This window comes from Oncorhynchus kisutch, linkage group LG2 (assembly GCF_002021735.2).
Source record: "Oncorhynchus kisutch isolate 150728-3 linkage group LG2, Okis_V2, whole genome shotgun sequence".
NCBI classification, from domain to species: Eukaryota; Metazoa; Chordata; class Actinopteri; order Salmoniformes; family Salmonidae; genus Oncorhynchus; species Oncorhynchus kisutch.
This window is the reverse complement of record NC_034175.2, coordinates 57758535-57784084: the sequence shown is the minus strand read 5'-3', so window position 1 is coordinate 57784084 and position 25550 is coordinate 57758535. Positions and strand designations below refer to the sequence as shown.

The following is a 25550-nucleotide window of genomic DNA, read 5'->3' as shown; positions in this document are numbered from 1 at the left end:
ATCTTTGTCCACATGTGCAGTTGCAAACCGTAGTCTGGCTTTTTTATGGCGGTTTTGGAGCAGTGGCTTCTTCGTTGCTGAGCGGCCTTTCAGGTTATATCGACATAGGACTCGCTTTACTGTGGATATAGATACTTGTGTACCTGTGTCCTCCAGCATCTTCACAAGGTCCTTTACTGTTGTTCTGGGATTGATTTGCCCTTTTCGCACCAAAGTACGTTCATCTCTAGGAGACAGAAAGCGTCTCCTTCCTGAGCTGTATGACGGCTGCGTGGTCCCATGGTGTTTATACTTGCATACTATTGTCTGTAGATATGAACGTGGTACCTTCAGACGTTTGGAAATTGCTCCCAAGGATGAACCAGACTTGTGGAGGTACCACTTGTGGAGGTACCAATTTTTTCTGAGGTCTTGGCTGATTTCTTATGATTTTCTCATGATGTCAAGCAAAGAGGCACTGAGTTTGAAGGTAGGCCTTGAAATACATCCACAGGTACACCTCCAATTGACTCAAATGTTGTCAATTAGCCTATCAGAAGCTTCTAAAGCCATGACATAATTTTCCAAGCTGTTTAAAGGCACAGTCAACTTAGTGTATGTAAACTTCTGACCCACTGGAATTGTGATACCGTGAATTATAAGTGAAATAATCTGTCTGTAAACAATAGTTGGACAAATTACTTGTACAAAGTAGATGTCCTAACCGACTTGCCAAAACTATAGTTTGTTAACAAGACATTTGTGGAGTGGTTGAAAACGAGTTTTAATGACTCCAACCTAAGTGTATGTAAACCTCCGACTTCAACTGTATAGCCATTGATTCTAGAAGAATTCATCTCGATTACCCAGAAGTAAAATTATTTCTCAGAAATGTGTCATTTCCTGTTTGACTTCTGGGGGGAATGCCATTAACAATTGTGATTACCTTCGTGCAAATAATCAATGACAAAAAAAAAAAAAAAAGGATCTACTGCTGCTTGTAATCACATAACCTTGACAGATTTCCGCACGAGAATCTGTCCAGGAGAGATTATAGAAGAACATAACTGCCTCATGAGCTTAGTTCAACTGTTTGACCCCATCAGAAACCAAAATATGAGCTTAGTTCAACTGTTTGACCCCATCAGAAACCAAAATATGAGCTTAGTTCAACTGTTTGACCCCATCAGAAACCAAAATATGAGCTTAGTTCAACTGTTTGACCCCATCAGAAACCAAAATATGAGCTTAGTTCAACTGTTTGACCCCATCAGAAACCAAAATATGAGCTTAGTTCAACTGTTTGACCCCATCAGAAACCAAAATATGAGCTTAGTTCAACTGTTTGACCCCATCAGAAACCAAAATATGAGCTTAGTTCAACTGTTTGACCCCATCAGAAACCAAAATATGAGCTAGTTTTACACCAATGTTTGTAAACAATACAATTGTCAACAAACACTGAAAACATGGTTAAAACGATAATGTTGATCTCATGGATGGTCAGTGCTTGCATCTATAGTGCTATCTATCAATGTTTTTAATCAAGTTACACTACTCAAAAAGCACATAATTGGTGGAACGACCCAGACCTGTTTTCTATCTCCCTGTGCTGAGTTCCATTTCAATGACCCTTTTCTGTTCCCTTAACCTCTGACTAGGGCCGGGCCTCGACCTTCTCTCTGGCTGTTTGCAGTAAAACACTCAATTGTATGAATATTGTGTTGCGCCACAATGAGATATGTGTGTGTGATTGTGCGTTGCCTTGCGTGCCACAGGCCGGTGCTGTGAGTTGCTGGCTGTGTGTGATTGTGCGTTGCCTTGCGTGCCACAGGCCGGTGCTGTGAGTTGCTGGCTGTGTGTGTTTGTGCGTTGCCTTGCGTGCCACAGGCCGGTGCTGTGAGTTGCTGGCTGTGTGTGATTGTGCGTTGCCTTGCGTGCCACAGGCCGGTGCTGTGAGTTGCTGGCTGTGTGTGATTGTGCGTTGCCTTGCGTGCCACAGGCCGGTGCTGTGAGTTGCTGGCTGTGTGTGATTGTGTATCCTAACCTCCTTAACCACATTCTTTCCAAAACAAAAGCAGCCAGGTTGGTATTTAGGAAACACTCACACCACACACTGAAATCTGTCAAGGCCAGGGTCAGAAGGCCTGTTTGGGGGGTACACAAAGACAGCATACACAGTTACAGTATAACAAAGTGTATATGCGAGTGTGAGTGTTTGAGAGTTTTTGTGGTTATGATTATTATATGAGGAGAGAGAGGCGAGGCAGTTATGAAACATAGTGTAGGTAAGTAAAATGTCTGTGTATATGTGTGTGCACTCTGTATGAATGGAGTAACAGAGAGAGTACATGTGTTTGTATGTGGTGGATATGAAGCAGAGAGATTTATAGTTATAATTACACAACAGAAGACTGACGGTCTTACGCAAGTACAACCCTACTGCCCGTCTAAACTGGATAAAACCAGATACAAAGATAGATAGCGAGGGAGAAAACAAAATATTAAGAGAAGGTGAAAAGAAAAAGACAGTGAGAGAAAGAGAAAGCAAATTAGATAGTGGGAGAAGAAGGAAAAGAGAAAGAGAAATTGAAGGAAAAAGCAAATGAGAAAGAGAGAGAGAGACAGAGACAGAGACAGAGACAGAGACAGAGACAGAGACAGAGACAGACAGAGACAGAGACAGAGACAGAGAGAGAGACAGAGAGAGAGACAGAGAGAGAGAGACAGAGACAGAGACAGAGACAGAGACAGAGAGAGAGACAGAGACAGAGACAGAGACAGAGAGAGAGAGAGAAAGAGAGAGAGAGACAGAGAGAGAGAGAAAGAGAGAGAGAGAAAGAGAGAGAGAGAGAGAAAGAGACAGAGAGAGAGACAGAGACAGAGAGAGACAGAGACAGAGACAGAGACAGAGACAGAGACAGAGAGAGAGACAGAGAGAGAGACAGAGAGAGAGAGACAGAGACAGAGACAGAGACAGAGAGAGAGACAGAGACAGAGACAGAGACAGAGAGAGAGAGAGAAAGAGAGAGAGAGACAGAGAGAGAGAGAAAGAGAGAGAGAGAGAGAAAGAGACAGAGAGAGAGACAGAGACAGAGAGAGACAGAGAGAGAGAGAAAGAGAGACAGAGACAGAGACAGAGAGAGAGACAGAGAGAGAGAGAGAGAGAGAGAGAGAGAGAGAGAGAGAAAGAAAGAGAGACAGAGAGAGAGACAGAGAGAGACAGAGAGAGAGACAGAGAGAGAAAGAGAGAGAGAGAGAGAGAGAGCTGTCTGGAATGGTGAAAGAGCCATCCATTTGCAGACACAACAACCCAACTCTCTGTCTGTGACTAGACTGAGACTGATCATTCAGACTGACTGTGTTAGCTTATCAATCAAATCAAAAGTGGTTAGAAGTGATATTTATACAGTTCCTAGTCCCCTTCTCTCCTCTCCTCTTCACCCCTCTCCTCCTTTTGGCATTTCCTCCTCCCCTTCTCTATATCTGCTCTCCTTTCTGTCCCCTCCCCTCCTTGTCACGTGTGACAACCAGAGCCAGTTTCCCTCAGTCTCATGATGATCTGCAGACCCAGAGGAACAGAGAGACAGAGAAATCTGCAGACAGAGGGAGAGACCCAAAACACCCTAGATCATAGATGGAACATTTTTTACAGCTAGTTCATTTCTCAGAACTGTTTTCTACAGACAGACAAAGTAGAGAGGTTAGGTGTATATCCTCACTCTCACATGTGATGTGACGTCTGTAATAAATAGAGAAAACAGTTGTTTTGTTGATGGATCAAATTGGACCAAATCTTTGTATCAAAACAATTTACATGTATGTAATTTAGCAGACACTCTTATCCAGAGCGATTTACAGTAGCAATTAGGGTTAAGTGCCTCGATCAAAGGAACACACAGATTTGTCACCAAATTGGCTCTGGGATTATGAACCAGAAAGCTTTCTGTTGCTGGCCCATCGTTACCCTACCCTGCCACCCCCCAAAAACAATGGTTTCATTTGTAGGTCAGTGTTTGTTTCCTACGTACTATTGGGAGGGTAAGTTCAGTCAGAAGGAAGGAAGAAGATTGGGGACACAAGGACAGGGGAATCCTGACAGTGTCTCTCCTAACAGAGGCTTCCATTAATTTGAACATAAACAATCAAACATGCAACACCGATGTTTGCAAAGTACTGCAGTAATGTGTTCCTTCCTACGATACTGATGCATTCACATACACATGCAACACACATAAAACAGGTCCTATTACACCACAGAGGCTAAAACCTGATCGGGTCACACAGACACACCAGTTGATCCCAGGAAGAGTGTATATGTCTCACCCTCTCAGGCCGTGGCTTTCTGTGCTGTTCTGGCAGAATGATGGCGTGAAAAACTCCCAATATCATTTACACACACACCCAAACTCACACTGTCATCTGAGATCTGCCAGCACCACTATGTGTGAGTGTGTATGTGTACTTTCAGAGACTGTTAAGAGATCCCTTGGCACTTACCACACAGTGCTAACCCTGGATGTTGTCCTGGCTAAACGCTCCACCTGGCCGCTCGCACTAAAACTCTCAACCTTACATAGATCAGTCCAACACCTAAGCCACTAAGACCAGAGTTCTGAACGTGTTCATAGGGTTGCTAGTATTGTGAGGACACTACTGTGTTTAGAGGCCTGTATCCCCCAGTGTCTTGACTCATTCTCCCAGCCAAGCATACCTGCTTATAACAAAGCTAATACTGCCCCCTAGCACCCATTGTCTGCAACAACACTACCTATAATATCTATAATGCATTCCGTCCACTCTCTGTCTCCCCCCGCTCTCTCTCCCCCCTCTGTGTCTGTCTCCCCGCTCTCTCTGTCTCCCCATTCTCTTCCCTCTCTGTGTCTGTCTCCCCCCCTCTCTCCCCGCTCTCTCTGTCTGTCTCCCCACTCTGTGTCTGTCTCCCCCCCCTCTCTCCCCCTCTCTGTGTCTGTCTCCCCGCTCTCTCTGTTTGTCTCCCCCCCTCTCTCCCCCTCTCTGTCTGTCTCCTCGCTCTCTCTGTCTGTCTCCCCACTCTCTTCCCTCTCTGTGTCTGTCTCCCCCCCTCTCTCTCCCCCTCTCTGTGTCTGTCTCCCCCCTCTCTGCCTGTCTCTCCCCTCTCTATGTGGCTAGGTTATTATATTAGGACAGATTAAGCACAGCTGTTGGTCTTAATTAGTCAAGTTGAATTAAAGTAGCTGGTGTGGAACTTATACAATGCAGTGAAGATGTGTTTAACGGTAGCTTTAATAGACCATGGCCTCATAAAACACTAAAATACAAGATCATACAAGATAGAGAGACTTTATATGCCTCGCTATGGAGGTTCTTTTAATCAAACTTTCTATATTGGGTTTTCATTTATGTGCACCCCACATGGCCTATTCATACAGACGTGATTCCTGAGATCTTTCAAATAAAGAGATTGAGACAAAGATAAACAAACAATGCATTATTGTATTTGTGTGAGGATACAGTATTATTTTGGTGGTGCTATCGCCACCTTTTGATATATCAGATTTCCTGCTACTGTATTTCTGTGGAACCAAAATAATTCTGTATCCTCACACAAACACAATAATGCATTGTGTATGAATAAGTGCTTGCATATGAAGTGAATATTCATAGAAAGATTCATCATATCTGTAGTGTACCGCTTTTATGTTGCATGCAACTGTACCACAGACAGATATGGCTACATGTGCATTTAATATACAGAACCAGTCAAAGGTTTGGACACCTACTCATTCAAGGGTTTGTCTTTATTTGGACTATTTTCTACATTGTAGAATAATAGTGAAGACATCAACACTATGAAATAACACATATGGAATCATGTAGTAACCATAAAAGTATTAAACAAATCAAAATATGTTATATGTAAGATTCTTCACAGTAGCCACCCTTTGCCTTGACGACAGCTTTAATCACGCTTGGCATTCTCTCAACCGGCTTCATGAGGTTGGAATGCATTTCAATTAACAGGTGTACCTGTTCATTTGTGGTATTTCTTTCCTTCTTAATGCGTTTGAGCCAATCAGTTGTGTTATAACAAGGTAGGGGTGGTATACAGAAGACAGTCCTATTTGGTAAAAGACCAAGTCCATATTATGGCAAGAAGAACAGCTCAAATAAGCAAAGAGAAAAGCAAAGAGAAAATCCATAATGATTTTAAGACATCAAAGTCAGTAAATGTGGAAAATTTCAAGAACTTTTAAAGTTAAACCATCGTGTCTTTGTGAGACGCAGAGTAGGTGAACGGATGATCTCTGCATGTGTGTTTCCCACCGTGAAGTATGGACGAGGATGTGGGATGGTGTGGGGTGCTTTGATCGTGACACTGTCAGTGATTTATTTAGAATTTAAGGCACACTTAACCAGCATGGCTACCACAGCATTCGAGTGGTGCAGAGATACGCCATCCCATCTGGTTTGCACTTAGTGGGATTATCATTCCTCATGAAGCTGGTTGACAGAATGCCAAGAGTGTGTAAAGCTGTCATCAAGCCAAAGGGTCACTACATTGAAGAATCTCAAATATAAAATATATTAAACACTTTTTTGATTACTACATGATTCCATATGTGTGATTTCATAGTTTTGATGTCTTCACTATTATTCTACAATGTAGAAAATAGTACAAATAAAGAAAATCCTGGAATGAGTAGGTGTTCTAAACCTTTTGACTGGTAATGTACATCAATTATTTCAGTGTTCTGAACTACTGAAACAGTCAGTAGTTCCTGTTTCATCCATCCACAGGAAGCCGATCTGTGTTCCGAAGTTAAGCCCGTCCCTGACGTGGGAGAAGAAGGCCTCAGGGTGACAGGATGTGCACAGGGTCACGCTCGGCCTGTCAGTCACCGTGTCGTCATGGATACGCTCAGGTAGGACCCCTTCCCTCTGGAGAAGTATTCTGGAATGGAGAACGTGGAAGTTTAAAAACACAGGAAAAGAAGAGACCCTGATCTAAACAATGTAGATGATTCTACTTGAATTATTCCATGGTCAGCATGCCCCTAGGGTGAAATATGTGTTCAGAAGAAATACTGCCCCTTTAGTTGGACTCTCCATCCTTCTGCTGGTTAGATTGGTAATCCAATAACCTGATGGGACTAATGATCATTTCAATAGTATCACCCTACACAACCAGTATCCACTCACAGAGATCACTCCCAGGGCATGACCTTTGTCTTTGCAATCAGATGAGTGGCTGAGGGGAACTGACTCTATGGTAGTAGATCAGGGAGAGTGGTAACCTGGTAACACCCTATAGGAAATCAATCAGGCAACTCTCCAGCCTAGCAGCACCTATCATAAAAAACACATCATAGTTTGACCTCATTATTGACCCTGTGGAATTATTTCAACTGGGAGTCAAAGCTTTTTTTATTATCAGTGATTTAAGGACATTACGTCAGAGAAAGAGTGGTAAGGCTCAAGCAACTGAATGTAGACGAAAGTCGAAGAGCGAAGTCGGGTGAAGTACAACTGTGACAGCCGGAAGTCTGATATTTATAGATTTTTGTAAATGATTTTTATTACCACTTTTTCTCTCCAATTTTGTGATATCCAATTGGTAGTTACAGTCTTGTCCCATAGCTGCAACTCCCATACGGGAGGTTGAGAGCCATGCATCCCCCGAAACACGACCCTGCCAAGCCAAACTGCTTCTTGACACACTGCTCGCTTAACCCGGAAGCCAGCTGCACCAATGTGTCGGAGGAAACACCGTACAACTGGCGACCGTGTCAGCGTGCATGCACCGGTCCGCCACAGTAGTCGCTAGAGAGCGATGGGACAAGGACATCCTGGCTGGCCAAACCCTCCCCTAACCCGGACGATGCTGGGCCAATTGTGTGTTGCCTTATGGGTCTCCCGGTCGTGGCCGGCTGTGACACAGCCCGGGATCGAACCCGGATATGCAGTGCCTTAGACCGCTGCGCCCCTCGGGAGGCCCGGAAGGTTGGTTTTCCAACAGCAAGGCTCAGATCAACATGGCAGTGTTGCCAATGTTTAGAAAGGTTTTCTTTCTATGTCTCTTTCTAACCCCCATATCGAACTCACAAACTGGCATACTATATGTGTACAATGTACAATCAATAAGTGACAGAGAGACTCAAATATCACATTCATTTGTATATATCCAGTGTATACACAAATCGCGACAAAGATGGTTCCTGTTTCAGTCATGTCTTTGATCACGTTTGCGTGGGTAAAAGACTAATGATTGGTTGACAATAGAGCCTCCCACAATGCAGGCGATGGCTGCAGGAGGGAGCTGGTGTAGAGCAGCTGCAGAAACTTGCTCACAAGATGTTTGTAAAGTTCATGCAGTCGACATATAAACAGGCACAAGTCTGACCATTTTTATCCCCATAATGCAACACTTTGAAAGGCAGTGACCAACGATGTTTGAGAAAAGGGACGCGCTTGAACGCGCTATTTGTCTATGTGTTGTATAGTTGGCCAAACTAACCTGGTGGCTAGTCGTATGTTGACATGAGGCCTGGTCTCAGCCATGTCAGGAACACAGTCAGGGTGGATAGAGTAGAAGTCTGCAGCCTGCTCTCTCTCCAGTGTAAAGCAACAGACCCCCACCGACGGCCCGATCACCACGGTGACGTCACACGCCCTGCTGCCGAATCCCATCACCATGGCGTTGACTGTAGCCATGGCAACACCCATCAGGGTTCCTTTCCATCCTGACAGAGGGAAACACAAAGGAACACTTTATAATGACGCACCATCAGACATCTTTCTACGGAATATTAATAGTGTCTTGTACTTAAAGTGTATGTGTGTTTCTCACCAGCGTGAGCTACTCCGATGACCCTGGCCATGGGGTCAGTGAAGAGGAGGGGCATGCAATCAGCTCCTGGTGCAGCTATGACAACACCTCTCTGATTGGTTACGATGCCATCATAGTCATGTGGCTCGTCTTCCTTTCCCATCACCCATACGTCACTGCTGTGGTTCACCTGGCAGAAACAGCTATTCAGCATTAACCACTTAATGATGTCAGTGATGTTTTCTACAACCCACTGGAGTGAGTGTTACACGATGTACAGGACATGTGCACTACCTCACTGTGCCATAACGGTCTAGACCTCAATCAATCAAATGTATTTAATAAAGCCCTTTTTACATCTGCAGTTGTCACAAAGAGCTTTACAGATACCCATCTTAAAAGCCCATAGAGCTTTACAGATACCCAGCTTAAAACCCCATAGAGCTTTACAGATACCCAGCCTAAAACCCCAAAGAGCTTTACAGATACCCAGCCTAAAACCCCATAGAGCTTTACAGATACCCAGCCTAAAACCCCAAAGAGCTTTACAGATACCCAGCCTAAAACCCCAAAGAGCTTTACAGATACCCAGCCTAAAACCCCAAAGAGCTTTACAGATACCCAGCTTAAAACCCCAAAGAGCTTTACAGATACCCAGCTTAAAACCCCAAAGAGCTTTACAGATACCCAGCTTAAAACCCCAAAGTGCTTTACAGATACCCAGCTTAAAACCCCAAAGAGCTTTACAGATACCCAGCTTAAAACCCCAAAGAGCACGCAATGCAGAGGCAGAAGCACAGAAACACTCCCTAAAAGGCAGGAACCTAGGAAAAAACCTAGAGGAACCAGTTTAAGAGGCGTGGCCTGTCAGAGTGCAAATTATGGGGGGCCCTGAATGAGACATGAATGCCCCTAAATGCAACAAAGTCAACTTTGGTCTATAATTCATTCTAATTGAACCATTCTCCTATTTATTTAAAATGCATTTTTTTCTTCTACAGCGGTAAATATTAAAGGATCATTTTTCTATGTCTGAAGTAAATCTAAATGTTTTATGTAAATGGCCTGTTATAGAAGGGTCCAGACCAATGTTTCCTCTCATTTTTGTTCATTGTCAGTTAATTTCAGGTCTGCTGAGTGCAAACTTGAACGTTGTGAAAATTCTGTGCAACTTCCGGTGCGTGTTTACCGTGAACACAGGCTGTACCCGCTTTAAGTTAAAACTAACAGTGGTCAAGTAGGCTACTGTGGCTATTTCATCATAATGAAGGCCTACCAGAGTGGCCTACCATACCATCAAAAACTATGTAGAAAATGCATCCTATGTTGTTTAAGAGAAACTTACCCCAGCCGCGATTCACTTCCTCATTGCTTCCTCATTGCTTGTTGTGCAGTATCAGAGCACTCAAAAATACCCAAATATGTATTTTTAGAAACGGACACACTCTCAGTATAGTGATGCAGGTCTTTAGATGTTGTACACATTAAATTGTGCCATTCTGAACTTTATCCACAACGTTACATTCCCTTTTGTGCAACTCGAGACGTTTACTATAGAGACACACTCCGCCTGCACCGCTGTGTGGGGGGAACTTGACCAAAAGGGTTTCTAACTCTGGAGATAAAGTTAAGCGTGTGCACACACATGAAGTCCCGTGAAAAAAATAAGAGACCCTTCGAATGTCACATTATAATTCACATTCTGTAGCCAGTCTACTTCTGGTTGACCTCTTAAGGCCATGTTACACTTAAATCCAGGGAGGCTACATTAATGTTATTTGCTGTGCTGTGATACCTTGACCAGGTGCAGGCGTCGGGGGTAGAACCCAGCCTTTTGGGCTAGTCGGCGGATGTTCTCGGCTACAAGGGTCATGGGGTCTCTGCGTCTGGAGCTACTGAACAGGTTGAGAGAGGAGAGGGTGGAGATGGAGGAAATACCTCCTGTACGTGTGGTGAATCCATGGGAGAAACAGTCTACACACACACACACAGAGAGAGAAAAAGTGGGGAGAGAGCAAGAAAGAGAGAACGCAAGTATTTCCTGTGACTGTGCCTCAAAACCACCACTCCACCTTGAAATTGAACAGCCTGGTTTGACCAGGTCCACCTAAATCAGCTCAATGTAATTGAAGAATCCAAACAATCTAACCACTTCTGGGAAAATTGGAAAACTCTAAACAAACAACACAGAATTATCTATTAAAAACAGAGATGTATGGATAAACCTCTTCTCCAATCTTTTTGTCTCTATAACAAACAGCAAAACATATACATGATCAAATACAAACCATAGAATCAACTATTAAAGTCTTCCAGAACCCACTGGATTCTCCAATTACATTGAATGAACTACATGTCAAATTACAAACCCTCCAACCTAAAAAGACCTGTGGTGTTGATGGTATCCTCAATGAAGTGATAAAATATACAGACCACAAATTCCAAATGGCTATACTTAAACTCTTTAACATCATCCTTGGCTCTGGCATCTTCCCCAATATTTAGAACCAAGGACTAATCACCCCAATCCACAAAAGTTGAGACAAATTTGACCTCAATAACTACCGTGGGAGCATCCTTGGGAAAATCCTCTGCATTATCATTAACAGCAGACTAGTGCATTTCCTCAGTGAAAGCAATGTACTAAGCAAATGTCAAATTGGATTCTTACCAAATTACCATACGACAGACCACGTATTCACCCTGCACACCCTAATTGATAAACAAACAAAACCAAAACAGAGGCAAAGTCTTCTCATGCTTTGTTGATTTCAAAAAAGCTTTTGACTCAATTTGGCATGAGGGTCTGCTATACAAATTGATGGAAAGTGATGTTGGGGGGGGGGGGGGGGGGGGGACATATGACATTATGAAATCCATGTACACAAACAAAATTGGCAAACAACACACACATTTCTTTCCACAGGGCCGTGGGGTGAGACAGGGATGCAGCTTAAGCCCCACCCTCTTCAACATATATATATATGTTAATTATATATATATATATATAATAATTGGCAAGGGCACTAGAACAGTCTCCAGCACCCGGCCTCACCCTACTAGAATCTGAAGTCAAATGTCACTGTTTGCTGATGATCTGGTGCTTCTGTCCCCAACCAAGGAGGGCCTACAGCAGCACCTAGATCTTCTGCACAGATTCTGTCAGACTTGGGCCCTGAAAGTCAATCTCAGAAAAACAAAAATAATAGTGTTCCAAAAAGGGTCCAGTCACCAGGACCACAAATACAAATTCCATCTAGACACCGTTGCCCTAGAGCACACAAAAAAATGACACATACCTCGGCCTAAACATCAGCGCTACAGGTAACTTCCACAAAGCTGTGAACGAGCCTAGAGATAAGGCAAGAAGGGCCTTCTATGCCATCAAAAGGAACATACAATTTGAAATACCAATGAGGATCTGGCTAAAAATACTTGAATCAATATTATTGCCCTTTATGGTTGTGAGGTCTGGGGTTCGCTCACTAACCGAGAATTCACCAAATGTGACAAACACCAAATTGAGACTCTTCGTGCAGAAGAATTCACAAAATGGTCATGTTAATCCCAACCAAATCATGAGAAAACAAAAAAGATAATTACTTGACACATAGGAAATAATTAACAAACAAAAACAGAGCAAACTACAATGCTATTTGGCTCTAAACAGAGTACACAGTGGCAGAATACCTGACCACTGTGACTGACCCAAAATTAAGGATAGCTTTGTGCACATAGCCCGTACAGACTCAGTGAGCATAGCCTTGCTATTGAGAAAGGCCCCTGTAAGCAGACCTGGCTCTCAAGAGAAGACGGGCTATGTGCACACTGCCCACAAAATGAGGTGGAAACTGAGCTGCACTTCCTAACCTCGTGTAAATGTATGACCATATTAGAGACACATATTACACAGATTACACAGATCCACAAAGAATTAGAAAACAAAACCAATTTTGATTAACTCCCATATCTATTGGGTGAAATACCACAGTGTGCCATCACAGCAGCAAGATTTGTGACCTGTTGCCACAAGAAAAGGGCAACCAGTGAAGAACAAACACCATTGTAAATACAATCCATTTTTATGTTGATTTATTTTCCCTTTTGTACTTTAACTATTTGCACATAATATGACATTTGTCATGTCTTTATTGTTTTGGAACTCCTGTGAGTTAATGTTTACTGTTACTTTTGATAGTTTATTTCACTTGTGTTTATTATCTAGTTCACTTGCTTTGGCAATATTAACATGTTTCCTATGCCAATAAAGCCCTTACATTGAATTAAGAGAGAAGAGGTGCATGGAGGGAGGGGAGAGGGGGTGAAGAGGAAAGAAGGGAGGGACTGTTCACTGGTTGCTGAATTATAGTCTTCAGATAATTCCGCATATTACACTACAGTAATAGATACTGTATTACACACACCTACCTGAAATTAAAGTGGACCTCAGTATGGTGACGTCTCCTTTAGCTGGTAACTGCTGCAGAAAGCTTCTGACCTCCTCTCTGACCTCACTGCCAGGTGGAGCTAAAGATGAGTCGCATTGCACATGACCAGGGCACGGGAGGTCATGTGATGTGATGTACTCAAATGTATACACTTTCGTGAAAAGTTGCTCAATGTATGCTTCAAACATCGGTCTCCTTTTTTTTGAGGTGAAGACCCGAACCGTTCGTAAGTCCAGTTGGTCCACGGCTAGTTTAAAACGGTACCAAGACTCCGTAACAGTGGTGTAGTCCAATACGTGGACGTTTGTCTTCTGACTGAAAAACGTTTCCAGCAAAGACATCTTGTTCTCGCCGTTTGCATTACAACGTTGACCATGTGGTCCGAATAGTAGATATATCTGAAAGCCGACATCGCTCCTACCTGTGACGCTTTTTACTTGCCTCTCCACGCACGAGCTGTGCTGCGGACACCGACAGTGAATTAGATCTATAATGAAGACTTCTGACATGTTGTCAAATAAATGCAATAATGATATCCAATAAACGGAAACAACTTAACTAATAGATAAAAGCTTCTCTACAAGTGTGTTATGAATGATGTATTTCAAAGAGGCGATGTGCCTTTTTACGCAAAGAGGAACACATTTTCATGCGTCAACACGCCGCTTTCAGAAACTCCAGGGAGTTTGAACTTCCTCCTTGAATATCACTGTTCCCGCCCTCCGGGGTTGTCACTAGTTACCACCGCCACAAAGTCAAAATGGTCTCTATCGTACAAATTCATCAAAACAAAAATGAGCTTTTTGGTCTTAATTAAATTAAGGCCAGGGTCAGGCATAATGTTAGCAGCGTGGTTAGGGTTAGGTTTCAAATCATATTTTAAGAAGATAAATTGTAGAAATAGGCGGGGGTTTAGCCATAATTATGACTTTGTAGCTGTGGTAACTAGTGACGTCCGCCCTCCGCGGAAATTCCAGCGCGGGGTTTCTGCGACGGACTGTACACCGGTAAACAGCCGTAACCCAATATAGTCTTTGACCTTTCTGACTGTTCCTCTTCAATCCCTTTTATTGTTTTGAAGACGCATAACTTCCTTATAGCTATATCATATCATTCATACTGTATCAATAATGTTTGGCCATGTTTGTGCTGGTCTGGTTTAGATGAAGAGGAAGTAGAATACTGTAAATACAAACAAGACAATAGACAAGTACAGAAGGTGTGCTCAAGGGTGTGCTGTGTCAGGTGATTATGACTCAGCTCATCTATCTTCCCCAGGTCTCAATTGCAGGATGTCAAATTTAATCGAAAGGTAAGTCTACACCCCCTAGAATTTCTTCACATTTTATTGTGTTACAAAGTGGGATTGATTTTTTTGTTCTTTTCCAACAATCTACACAAAATACGCAAAGTGGAAGAGAAATAATTTAAAAAAATGGTATTAATGAAAAATTCAACACTAATATACCTTGATTAGGTAAGTATCCACCCCCCTGAATCAATACATGTTAAAAACACCTTTGGCTGTCATTACAGCTGTGAGTCTTCTTGGGTAAGTTTCATAAGAGCTTTGCACACTTGCATTGTGCAATATTTGCCCATTATTCTTTTCAAAATTCTTCCAGCTCTGTCAAGGTGTTGGGGATCATGGCTAGACAGCAATTTTAAAGTCTTGCAATAGATTTTCAAGCAGATTTAAGTAAAAACTGTAACTTGACTACGTAGGAACGTAGGAACATTCACTGTGTAGATTTGTCTTTGTGTTGTAGGTTAAAAAGATGCTAGAAGATGAATTCCTCTCCCAGTGTCTGATTTTGCCTGTGCTTACGTCTATCCTCTTTCTTTTCATCCTGAATAACTACCCAGCCTTTGCCGATGTCAAGCATACCCATACCATGATGCAGCCACTACCGTGCTTAAAAATAATGAGGCAGTTACTCAGTGATGTGTTTAGTGTTTCTTTTTTGAATTACTTTAGTACCTTTAGTACCTGCATGTTATCCTGTATATTTCTATTCTTCTTTTCATTCTTTCATTTAGGCCATTATTGTGGAGCCACTACAATGTTGTTGATCCATCCTCAGATTTCTACCATCACAGCCATTGAACTAGCTGTTTTAAAATGAATTCATTGTGACATCCCTAAGTAGTTTCCTTCTTATCCTGCAGCTCAGTGCAGAAGGAAGATGGCATCTTTGATGTGTCTGGATGGTTTAATCCATCCAATCATCCATAACCTAATTATTAACTTGACCATGCTTAAAGATAATATTCAACGTCTGATTGGTTATTGTTATCCATCTGCCAATCGCTGCCCTTCTTTATGAGGCTATCGAAAACCTCCCTGGTCTTTGTAGTTGAACCTGTGCTTGATTGTCATTTCCGGTCACAACTTGCAGGCTTGTTTTCGAGTTGCTGTGCGTTTTGTTGCTAACCTGTTTTGCTACCTGACAACTTTACGGTTTTCACTTTTTAATTACCGTTCATATATTTATTTATTTTTTCCTCAACTTTTTCACTCCGGACGCTTTATCTGGACACGATTCGTCAGGACCTCCAACAGCCGAAGCTAAGTAGTAACATTAACATGATGACTTCTAATTGCAGCCGCTGTACTCGGCTTACGGCGAGGATAGCTGTGCTGCAAGCCCAGCTTCAGACGCAATCGTTAGGCAAGGGTAATTTCAGTGTAGGAAAGGATGAAATAGCGTCTGTGGCACCAGTAAGTACAGATAGTAGTGTAAATCCCCTGGCACAGTCCCCGCAGCCGGACAACTTTCTCACGGTTTCTGGAAGGAAATGCTGTAGGAACGCTCAACCGGTGTCGCTCATTCAGCCGACAGAAACTTTCAACCGGTTTTCCCCATTAAGCAGCGGGTCGGAGTCAGAGGCCGATTCTTCTCTGGTCTCTACTCCTCCCGTTACGGGGTCTGAGACGCCGAAGCTTCCCACCATTAGCTCTGACAAATTGAAAACTCTAGTCATTGGCGACTCCATTACCCGCAGTATTAGACTTAAAGCGAATCATCCAGCGATCATACACTGTTTACCCGGGGGCAGGGCTACCGACGTTAAGGCTAATCTGAAGATGGTGCTGGCTAAAGCTAAAACTGGCGAGTGTAGAGAGTATAGAGATATTGTTATCCACGTCGGCACCAACGATGTTAGGATGAAACAGTCAGAAATCACTAAGCGCAACATAGCTTCTGCGTGCATATCAGCTAGAAAGATGTGTCGGCATCGAGTAATTGTCTCTGGCCCCCTCCCAGTTAGGGGGAGTGATGAGCTCTACAGCAGAGTCTCACAACTCAATCGCTGGTTGAAAACTGTTTTCTGCCCCTCCCAAAAGTTAGAATTTGTAGATAATTGGCCCTCTTTCTGGGACTCACCCACAAACAGGACCAAGCCTGACCTGCTGAGGAGTGACGGACTCCATCCTAGCTGGAGGGGTGCTCTCATCTTATCTACCAACATAGACAGGGCTCTAACTCCTCTAGCTCCACAATGAAATAGGGTGCAGGCCAGGCAGCAGGCTGTTAGCCAGCCTGCCAGCATAGTGGAGTCTGCCATTAGCACAGTCAGTGTAGTCAGCTCAGCTATCACCATTGAGACCGTGTCTGTGCCTCGACCTAGGTTGGGCAAAACTAAACATGGCGGTGTTCGCCTTAGCAATCTCACTAGGATAAAGACCACCTCCATTCCTGTCATTACCTCACATCTCAAAATAGGGCTACTTAATGTTAGATCCCTTACTTCAAAGGCAATTATAGTCAATGAACTAATCACTGATCATAATCTTGATGTGATTGGCCTGACTGAAACATGGCTTAAGCCTGATGAATTTACTGTTTTAAATGAGGCCTCACCTCCTGGCTACACTAGTGACCATATCCCCCGTGCATCCCGCAAAGGCGGAGGTGTTGCTAACATTTACGATAGCAAATTTCAATTTACACAAAAAAAAATGACATTTTCGTCTTTTGAGCTTCTAGTCATGAAATCTATGCAGCCTACTCAATCACTTTTTATAGCTACTGTTTACAGGCCTCCTGGGCCATATACAGCGTTTCTCACTGAGTTCCCTGAATTCCTATCGGACCTTGTAGTCATAGCAGATAATATTCTAATCTTTGGTGACTTTAATATTCACATGGAAAAGTCCACAGACCCACTCCAAAAGGCTTTCAGAGCCATCATCGTCTCAGTGGGTTTTGTCCAACATGTCTCTGGACCCACTCACTGTCACAGTCATACGCTGGACCTAGTTTTGTCCCATGGAATAAATGTGGTGGATCTTAATGTTTTTCCTCATAATCCTGGACTATCGGACCACCATTTTATTACGTTTGCAATTGCAACAAATAATCTGCTTAGACCCCAACCAAGGAACATCAAAAGTCGTGCTATAAATTCACAGACAACACAAAGATTCCTTGATGCCCTTCCAGACTCCCTCTGCCTACCCAAGGACGCCAGAGGACAAAAATCAGTTAACCACCTAACTGAGGATCTCAATCTAACCTTGCGCAATACCCTAGATGCAGTTGCACCCCTAAAAACAAAAAAAATGTCTCATAAGAAACTAGCTCCCTGGTACACAGAAAATACCCGAGCTCTGAAGCAAGCTTCCAGAAAATTGGAACGGAAATGGCGCCACACCAAACTGGAAGTCTTCCGACTAGCTTGGAAGGACGGTACCGTGCAGTACCGTAGAGCCCTTACTGCTGCTCGATCATCCTATTTTTCTAACTTAATTGAGGAAAATAAGAACAATCCGAAATTCCTTTTTAATACTGTCGCAAAGCTAACTAAAAAGCAGCATTCCCCAAGAGAGGATGACTTTCACTTTAGCAGTGATAAATTCATGAACTTCTTTGAGGAAAAGATTATGATTATTAGAAAGCAAATTACGGACTCCTCTTTAAACCTGCGTATTCCTCCAAACCTCAGTTGTCCTGAGTCTGCACAACTCTGCCAGGACCTAGGATCAAGAGAGACGCTCAAGTGTTTTAGTACTATATCTCTTGACACAATGATGAAAATAATCATGGCCTCTAAACCTTCAAGCTGCATACTGGACCCTATTCCAACTAAACTACTGAAAGAGCTGCTTCCTGTGCTTGGCCCTCCTATGTTGAACATAATAAACGGCTCTCTATCCACTGGATGTGTACCAAACTCACTAAAAGTGGCAGTAATAAAGCCTCTCTTGAAAAAGCCAAACCTTGACCCAGAAAATATAAAAATCTATCGGCCTATATCGAATCTTCCATTCCTCTCAAAAATTTTAGAGAAGGCTGTTGCGCAGCAACTCACTGCCTTCCTGAAGACAAACAATGTATACGAAATGCTTCAGTCTGGTTTTAGACCCCATCATAGCACTGAGACGGCACTTGTGAAGGTGGTAAATGACATTTTAATGGCATCGGACCGAGGCTCTGCATCTGTCCTCGTGCTCCTAGACCTTAGTGCTGCTTTTGATACCATCGATCACCACATTCTTTTGGAGAGATTGGAAACCCAAATTGGTCTACACGGACATGTTCTGGCCTGGTTTAGATCTTATCTGTCGGAAAGATATCAGTTTGTCTCTGTGAATGGTTTGTCCTCTGACAAATCAACTGTAAATTTCGGTGTTCCTCAAGGTTCCGTTTTAGGACCACTATTGTTTTCACTATATATTTTACCTCTTGGGGATGTTATTCGAAAACATAATGTAAACTTTCACTGCTATGCGGATGACACACAGCTGTACATTTCAATGAAACATGGTGAAGCCCCAAAATTGCCCTCGCTAGAAGCATGTGTTTCAGACATAAGGAAGTGGATGGCTGCAAACTTTCTACTATTAAACTCGGACAAAACAGAGATGCTTGTTCTAGGTCCCAAGAAACAAAGAGATCTTCTGTTGAATCTGACAATTAATCTTAATGGTTGTACAGTCGTCTCAAATAAAACTGTGAAGGACCTCGGCGTTACTCTGGACCCTGATCTCTCTTTTGAAGAACATATCAAGACCATTTCGAGGACAGCTTTTTTCCATCTACGTAACATTGCAAAAATCAGAAACTTTCTGTCCAAAAATGATGCAGAAAAATTAATCCATGCTTTTGTCACTTCTAGGTTAGACTACTGCAATGCTCTATTTTCCGGCTACCCGGATAAAGCACTAAATAAACTTCAGTTAGTGCTAAATACGGCTGCTAGAATCCTGACTAGAACCAAAAAATTTGATCATATTACTCCAGTGCTAGCCTCTCTACACTGGCTTCCTGTCAAAGCAAGGGCTGATTTCAAGGTTTTACTGCTAACCTACAAAGCATTACATGGGCTTGCTCCTACCTATCTCTCTGATTTGGTCCTGCCGTACATACCTATACGTACGCTACGGTCACAAGACGCAGGCCTCCTAATTGTCCCTAGAATTTCTAAGCAAACAGCTGGAGGCAGGGCTTTCTCCTATAGAGCTCCATTTTTATGGAACGGTCTGCCTACCCATGTCAGAGACGCAAACTCGGTCTCAACCTTTAAGTCTTTACTGAAGACTCATCTCTTCAGTGGGTCATATGATTGAGTGTAGTCTGGCCCAGGAGTGGGAAGGTGAACGGAAAGGCTCTGGAGCAACGAACCGCCCTTGCTGTCTCTGCCTGGCCGGTTCCCCTCTTTCCACTGGGATTCTCTGCCTCTAACCCTATTACAGGGGCTGAGTCACTGGCTTGCTGGGGCTCTCTCATGCTGTCCCTGGAGGGGGTGCGTCACCTGAGTGGGTTGATTCACTGTTGTGGTCATCCTGTCTGGGTTGGCGCCCCCCCCCCCTTGGGTTGTGCCGTGGCGGAGATCTTTGTGGGCTATACTCAGCCTTGTCTCAGGATGGTAAGTTGGTGGTTGAAGATATCCCTCTAGTGGTGTGGGGGCTGTGCTTTGGCAAAGTGGGTGGGGTTATATCCTTCCTGTTTGGCCCTGTCCGGGGGTGTCCTCGGATGGGGCCACAGTGTCTCCTGACCCCTCCTGTCTCAGCCTCCAGTATTTATGCTGCAGTAGTTTATGTGTCGGGGGGCTGGGGTCAGTTTGTTATATCTGGAGTACTTCTCCTGTCCTATTCGGTGTCCTGTGTGAATCTAAGTGTGCGTTCTCTAATTCTCTCCTTCTCTCTTTCTTTCTCTCTCTCGGAGGACCTGAGCCCTAGGACCATGCCCCAGGACTACCTGACATGATGACTCCTTGCTGTCCCCAGTCCACCTGGCCATGCTGCTGTTCCAGTTTCAACTGACCTGAGCCCTAGGACCATGCCCCAGGACTACCTGACATGATGACTCCTTGCTGTCCCCAGTCTACCTGGCCATGCTGCTGCTCCAGTTTCAACTTCCACCTGACTGTGCTGCTGCTCTAGTTTCAACTGTTCTGCCTTATTATTATTCGACCATGCTGGTCATTTATGAACATTGAACATCTTGACCATGTTCTGTTATAATCTCCACCCGGCACAGCCAGAAGAGGACTGGCCACCCCACATAGCCTGGTTCCTCTCTAGGTTTCTTCCTAGGTATTGGCCTTTCTAGGGAGTTTTTCCTAGCCACTGTGCTTCTCCACCTGCATTGCTTGCTGTTTGGGGTTTTAGGCTGGGTTTCTGTACAGCACTTTGAGATATCAGCTGATGTACGAAGGGCTATATAAATAAATTTGATTTGATTTGATTGAGGGACCTTACAGATGTTGTATGTATGGGGACATAGGTAGATAATAAAAAAATAATGCCAACACCTATTATTTAGAGTCCATATAACTTATTAGCAGATCGAGATGAAGAATAGCTGCCCCACCCTGGTGCCTGAACTACTTGCGCCTACATCGCTGGGATTGCCTGTGTCTGCTTCGTCGTCGAGTTCGGCTACTTTCCCTTTCTCCTGATCTAACGGGGCTCTGCCTGCTGTGGGAGGTCTGGACCTATCGCCGGGAGCTGCGGGCGTACACTACCCTGCTTCTTGTGGCCATTGTATTGGGCAGTTCGATGGTGAGAAATGTCTCAGTACCTGGAGAAAAAACTTTGTGCTACCCATGAGCATGAGGACACAACAAAAATAAGCTGCTCCCAAACATTTTAAACCTGCATAATGAAACTGAGTCTATCCTAGTTTATGTGAGATTCAATTACATTATGAAGGGCAGCTCAGAACAGCTGAAGATGTATTTTAAAGAACTGATTGACACCAAAAAACACCCCATAATATCTGGCCCTCTGCCCTCCTTAAATTGTGGCATTGAGAAGTTCAGCAGACTTTTAGCCCTCCTTAACTGGCTACGTAACTATTGCAGCCCTGTCTGTGTAAAATTTATTAACAATTTTGATACACTCTGGAAACAAAGCACATTTTTTAAGGAGGATGGGATCCACCCAAATCATTTGGGTTCCTGGATCCTTTTACAGCATTATAAGGCTGCGTTGAGACAATGACTTATCAATGACCCAAGCCCAGCTCAGTTAATCCCTATCATTGTGTCGCCTAGTTGTCATAATGCTTCAGCAACTTAACATTATCCTAGTTTCAATGGTAGACAATGTAAGTAACCTATTTTATGTCCCTCTAACTGCCTTGAATGCTGATCCTACAGCTATTGTATGCTGTAATTATGTGCCTATGAACCAGAGTTATACTATTACCACTGAGGAGGTGTGCCCTAGTAGGAAGTCCACTGTGTGCAGCTCACCCTACACTAACATAAATAACATGAGCATGTCTACTTCTGCTAAGCATTCCAGTTAAGCAATGAAAACAATCATGCATCCCAGAAAAGTGCTCAAAATAGCCAACGTTAATATGTATAGTTTAAGAAACAAGGTTTATGAAATCAATAACTTGCTAGTAACATATGACATTTATATTCTGAAAATATCTGAAACGTACTTATATAATACCTTTGATGATATAGGTGTAACAATACATGTTTATAACATCTACAGCAAATACAGAAATGCCAATGGTGGAGGTGTTGCTGTTTATATTCAGAACCAGATTCCTGCAAAGATTAGAAAGGATCTCATGTTAAATACTGTTGAATTAATATGGCTACAGGTTCATCTGCCTCACCTAAAGCCCATTCTGGTGGGAAGCTGCTATAGACCACCAAGTAGTAACAGTCAGTATCTGGATAACATGTGTGAAATGCTTGATAATGTACAGTGCATTCTGAAAGTATTCAGACCCCTTGACTTTTTCCACATTCTGTTACGTTACAACCTTATTCTAAAATTGATAAAATACATTTTTTCCTTAGCAATCTACATACAATAATGTGAAAACAGGTTATGTTTAAATTATGCAAATGTATTAAAAATTAAAAATTAAAAACAGAAATACCTTATTTATCCATCATCATCCATCATTCTTAAATGGAAGATGTTTGGAACCACCAAGACTCTTCCTAGAGCTGGCCGCCTGGCTAAACTGAGCAATCGGGGGAGAAGGGCCTCTTGGTCAAGGAGGTGACCAAGAACCTGATGGTCACGCTGACAAAGCTCTAGAGTTCCTTTGTGGACAACCATCTCTGCAGCACTCCACCAATCAGACCCTTTACAGTAGAGTGGCCAGACGGAAGTAACTCAGTAAAAGGCACATGACAGCATGATTCTCTGGTCTGATGAAACCAAGATTGAACTCTCTGGCCTGAATGCTCTGGAAACCTGGCACCATCCCTACGGTGAAGCACGGTGGTGGCAGCATCATGCTGTGGGATGTTTTTCAGCGGCAGGGACTGGGAGACTAGTCAGGTTCGAGGCAAAGATGAATGGAGCAAAGTACATTGAGATCCTTGATGAAAACCTACTCCAGCTCAGGACCTCAGACTGGGGCGATGGTTCACCTTCCAACAGGACAATGACCCGAAGCACACAGCCAAGACAATGCAGGAGTGGTTTCAGGACAAGTATCTGAATGTACTTGAATGGCCCAGCCAGAGCCCAACATCTCTGGAGAGACCTGAAAATAGCTGTACAGCAACGCTCCCCATCCAACCGGACAGAGCTTGAGAGGATCTGCGGAGAAGAATGGGGGAAACTCCTCAAATACAGGTGTGGCAAGCTTGTAGCGTCATACCTAAGAATAATCGATGCTGTAATCGCTGCCAAAGGTGCTTCAACAAAGTACTGAGTAAAGGCTCTGAATACTTACGTAAATGGGAGATTTTATAAATTAGCAAAAATGTCTAAAAACCTATTTTTGCTTTGTCATTGTGGGGGATTGTTGTTAGATTGAGGGGTAAAAAACTATTGAATCCATTTTAGAATAAGGCTGTAACGTAGCAAAATGTGGAAATCAACAGAGTGGTATAGTTTTTGGGTGATTTAAATATTGACTGGCTTTCATCAAGCTGCCCACTCAAGAAAAAGCTTCAAACTGTAACCAGTGTCTGCAACCTGGTTCAGGTTATTAGTCAACCTACCAGTGTAGTTACAAACAGCACAGGAATGAAATCATGTTGATCACATCTTTACTAATGCTGCAGAAATGTGCTTTAATGCAGTATCCAATTCCATTGGTTGTAGCGATCACAATATAGAACACATATCTAGGAATACTAAAGTTCTAAATGCTGGGCTTAGTATAGTGTATAAGAGGTCATACAATACGTTTTGTAGTGATTCATATGTTGTTGGTGTAAAGAATGTTTTTTGGTCGGGGGTGTGTAATGAGGAGCAACCAGACACTGCACTTAACACATCCCTTTGGATTGATGAGGAATGGAAAAATGGTATGGTGGAGAGGGATGAGGCAAAAGGAATTGAAAATAAGTCACATAAATCATGTGACTAAACTGGATGAAAGAAGAAGAAACTATACTATGAAACAAACATAAATTATATAAAGAATGGTAGTAAAAAGCTTTGGAGCCTTAAATGAAATTCTGGGCATAAAGGCAAACTCAGCTCAGTCATCAATTGAATCAGATGGCTCATCCATTACGAACCCACTGATATTGGCAATTACTTTAAGGATTTTTTCATTGGCGAGATTAGCAAATTTAGGCATGAAATACCAGTAACAAACGCTGACACAACACATCCAAGTATAACTGATCAAATTATGAAAGACAAGCATTGTAATTTTGAATTCCATAAAGTGAGTGTGGAAGAGGTGGGGAAATTATTGTTGTCTATCAACAATGACAAGCCACTGGGGTCTGACAACTTTGATGGAAAATTACTGAGTATAATAGGGGATGATATTGCCACTCTTATTTGCCATATCTTCAATGGCAAATAAGAAAGTGTGTGCCCTAAGGCCTGGAAGGAAGAAAAAGTAGCCAACCAATCAGCCTGTTACCAACCCTTAGTAAACCTTTGGGAAAAATGGTGTTTGACCAGCTACAATGCTATTTTACTGTAAACAAATTGACAATAGACTTTCAGCACACTTATAGGGAAGGACATTTAACAAGCATGGCAGTTGGCTTCAGTTCAGCTTTTGACATTATCGAGCATAGCCTGCTGATGGAAAAACGTATGTATTAGGGCTTACACCCACTGCTATATTGTGGATAAAGAGTCACCTGTCTAACAGAACACAGAGTGTGTTATTTAATGGAAACCTCTCCAACATAATCCAAGTAGAATCAGGAATTCCCCAGGCAGTTGTCTAGGTCCCTTACATTTTTTCAATATTTACTAATGACATGCCACTGGCTTTGAGTAAAGCCACTGTGTCTATGTATGTGGATGACTCAACACTATACACGTCAGCTACTACAGCGAGTGAATCACTGTGACACTTAACAAAGAGCTGAAGTTAGTTTCAGAATGGGTGGCAAGGAATAAGTTAATCCTAAATATTTAAAAAACTAAAAGCATTGTATTTCGGACAAATCATCCACTAACCCCTAAAACTCAACTAAAACTTTTAATAAATAATGTGTCAATTGAGCAAGTTGAGGTGACTGAACTGCCTGGAGTAACCCTGGATTGTAAACTGTCATGGTCAAAACATGTTGATACAACAGTAACTAAGATGGGGAGAAGTCTGTCCATAATAAAGCGCGTATCTGCCATTTTAACAACACTATCAACCAGGCAGGTCCTACAGGCCCTAGTTTTGTCAGACCTGGACTACTGTTCGGTCGTGTGGTCAGGTGCCACAAAGAGGGACATCGGAAAATTACAATTGGCTTATAACAGGGCAGCATGGCCGGCCCTTAAATGTACACGGAGAGCTAACATTAATAATATGCATGTAAATCTCTCATTGATGGATTATTTTGTCTAGATTAATGACAAAAAAAAGACAATTCAATCTATTTCAATCCCACTTTATAACACAACTTGT

General features: G+C 42.8%; 2 protein-coding genes across 2 annotated transcripts in view; both read right to left on the bottom strand.

Annotated features, from left to right (window-relative positions):
• Nucleotides 1-5226: 5226 nt before the first annotated feature.
• lacc1 (laccase (multicopper oxidoreductase) domain containing 1) lies at nt 5227-13923 on the bottom strand. The gene is made up of 5 exons (XM_020458680.2): nt 13217-13923; nt 10584-10762; nt 8810-8978; nt 8477-8702; nt 5227-6913 (listed from the first exon to the last, which is right to left on the bottom strand). Exons 1-5 carry the CDS (start codon nt 13743-13745, stop codon nt 6706-6708), a joined length of 1311 nt encoding a protein of 436 aa, XP_020314269.1. The 5' UTR covers nt 13746-13923; the 3' UTR covers nt 5227-6705.
• A 472-nt stretch (nt 13924-14395) lies between these two features.
• The window catches only part of LOC116356390 (uncharacterized), a 64827-nt gene continuing 53672 nt past the window's right edge, over nt 14396-25550 (bottom strand). The window contains exon 2 of the mRNA XM_031802181.1: nt 14396-14418. Coding sequence (XP_031658041.1) covers nt 14396-14418 — 23 coding nt within the window. The remainder of the gene's footprint in view (nt 14419-25550) is intronic.

Coding starts and splice junctions, on each gene's coding strand:
- lacc1 (XM_020458680.2), bottom strand. CDS start 13,745: ATGTCAGAAGTCTTCATTATAGATCTAATTCACTGTCGGTGTCCGCAG. Junction 8,703..8,809: donor CATCGGAGTAGCTCACGCTG/GTGAGAAACACA, acceptor TCCCTCTGTCAG/GATGGAAAGGAACCCTGATG. Junction 6,914..8,476: donor AACATACGACTAGCCACCAG/GTTAGTTTGGCC, acceptor TCTCCATTCCAG/AATACTTCTCCAGAGGGAAG.